The sequence below is a fragment of the Penaeus monodon genome, chromosome 2, assembly GCF_015228065.2.
Source record: "Penaeus monodon isolate SGIC_2016 chromosome 2, NSTDA_Pmon_1, whole genome shotgun sequence".
NCBI lineage: Eukaryota > Metazoa > Arthropoda > Malacostraca > Decapoda > Penaeidae > Penaeus > Penaeus monodon.
Genome location: NC_051387.1, coordinates 32,132,928 through 32,135,427, shown reverse-complemented (window position 1 = coordinate 32,135,427; position 2,500 = coordinate 32,132,928). Strand labels below are relative to the sequence as shown.

General features: G+C 42.1%; 1 protein-coding gene across 1 annotated transcript in view; it reads left to right on the top strand.

Moving 5' to 3' along the window:
• LOC119578686 overlaps nucleotides 1-2,500 on the top strand; it is a gene marked incomplete in the record, with an annotated part of 96,196 nt that overhangs the window by 29,045 nt on the left and 64,651 nt on the right. Inside the window, 1 exon segment of the mRNA XM_037926263.1 lies at nucleotides 212-311. Within this exon segment, the coding sequence (XP_037782191.1) occupies nucleotides 212-311 (100 nt within the window).

Genomic DNA, 2,500 nt, shown 5'->3' with positions numbered 1-2,500 from the left:
GTCCATGCGATGATGATAAATACCATTGTCAACACGGGGCCAGTTGTTGTCCAGATATGTTATAAGAACTAACTAAAGTTGAGTCACGGTCTCATCAGGAAGAAAACTATTTGGATATTTGGCATCAGTCCAAATATTTTTATTTATCTGGGATGATCATGAAGGACTCACCAATGTTGGACTGCTGGTAATGAGCCTTCCTCTTTGGCAGGTGTACACCAATAACGAGAACTGCTCCTCGACCATGTGGCAGCAGACGCACGAACGTCGCTCCTTCGCCACCTACCTCAACGACGCCGGATACAGGACGGGTGAGTCTGCCTTAACGTTCTTAATATTGTTGTTATTATCTCTGTCGGTCGGAGATTTTGTAATTGGTTTCATGTGCAGGTGACTCGGTTTGTTACCAGGGTTACGCGAAAAGTTGCTCTCGGGCTGTGATGCAAATTTATGGCCAAGATGAGTAGATGTTGGATTGGTTCAGAAAGAGTTTGTGATAAAGACGGGTGTTTGGAGTAGAACAATGTTGATGAGGAAAAGTTATGAATAAAGGGCAGACGAGTGATGATTTGCGGCTAAGGATTACATGGCGAGTTATCAAGGCGATCGGGACCAAATTTTAAGAGTGGGTTGCCTATGGCGCGGGACCGAGGGAGGAAATTTTAGTGGTGGTCTGGGGCAGTGGATTCAAGTATATTTCGGATCAGAAAGTGGGTAGCTACGTGGCGAGCAATGGGGGGGAGTAGAATTTGGGATCTGGTCTGATGAGGGGACAGTGTTGTGGAATTTGGGCATAAGTTAGTAATTTGTGAAGTAAAACGGTTGGGCTTTGAATACTTTGATTGCTTTGTAATTAAGTATTATTAGCTTTACATTTTCTTCTGTTTATTATATAATGATTATTAGGCTTGCTTTATAGATGTTTTTTTTTCTTATTATTGTTGATTGGTTTGTATTATTTTATTATTTTATTTCCAATGTGATTGTTATGTTATCATCATTGTTATTTGTTTAGCTATTATTGTCGTATTTATTTGCTGTTGTTTTTTATTACTGACGTTATTTTTGACATTATTATTTTTGTCATTGGCTGTCACGGCGTCCGCAAGTTCGCTGAATGGAATCGAATTCTCTCGCCTCCTCTTCGCCTCCTCCCTCCTTCAGACTTTCCTTGCAGCGCCGCACGCGCGCTTCTTATCAGACTGGCTTCGAACTCTCACTCCTGAGTCATACTGTCAAAAGCTGGCTGTCGGAAGTTTGACATAAATGTGTTATATAAAGAAGCTTCATTATTACATTGATATTTGTTTCTAACTAAAAAGATTTTTTTTGCTATGAATGGTGTTATTATCACAATTCTTATTTTTTGTCTTTATAACGTGGTCATGGAGGTACTGTTTTTGATACTATACAAGTGTTCTAGCCGTTGGTATTTTACAACAGCATTTCCAAAAATACATGTGACAGAACGCAAAGAAAATCAAGCACGAAGCGTATCGTCTTTCCTTTCGTCACCCGCTCGCCATCTTCTCGACATCTATTTGTGCCGCCTTTATTCGCCTTTGCTTTGTTCCGTACATTCCTTCGTCTCTGTATCTCTCACAACGAGGGAAAAAATCTCGTTACAAGTAATCGTTGTCTCCCGTAACATGTCCGACACGCGGGGAGACGTCGGGTCGGCTCGTAGAGGGTGATTTGTCGAGAGTGGAAATTCGGGCGAGAAGTTTGGAATGAAAACATCCTTGCCGGTACAAGACAAGGTGGCAATTACAATGGCACGGGTATTGTAAACATGGCGACAAATGCCAGATGTCACCAGCTATGTGCGGCAGAAAGAAAAAAAAATGGCGGGGAGGGAGCATATCCTTTTTAATGAGTTTGTAGAACGATGTTCGTGTCGTACAAGGTGTAGACAGGCCATTACACGCAAACGGCGGACGGCGAAGGAGGGAAAGGAAAAGAAGTTAAAAGAGGGGGAGGGGAGGGAAGCCGGGGAGAGGAGTAAAGAAGAGAAGGGAAGAGAAGGGAAGAGAAGATAAGAGAAGATAAGAGAAGATAAGAGAAGATAAGAGAAGATAAGAGAAGATAAGAGAAGATAAGAGAAGGTAAGAGAAGATAAGAGAAGATAAGAGAAGATAAGAGAAGATAAGAGAAGATAAGAGAAGATAAGAGAAGATAAGAGAAGATAAGAGAAGAGAGGAGAAGAGAGGAGAGGAGAGGCTAGCAGCACTGAGTCATCCTCCTTGCTCTGCCTCACGACCTTGTTATTACAGGCCAGGTAAGAGCACGGCGGCTACCTGTGCTTAGGCAGACCGCTTTTTGAGCGCCGGCTTCTGGATCTCGTGCCTACACCTTCGCTTTTGCTGTAATTTTTCCTTCTTTTTATCTTATTTATTATTTTTGTCCCTCTTCGTCGCCGTCGTCGTCGTGAAATCATCATCATATCTTCTTCATCACCATCATCATTATCTTCATCACCATCATCATTATCTTCATCACA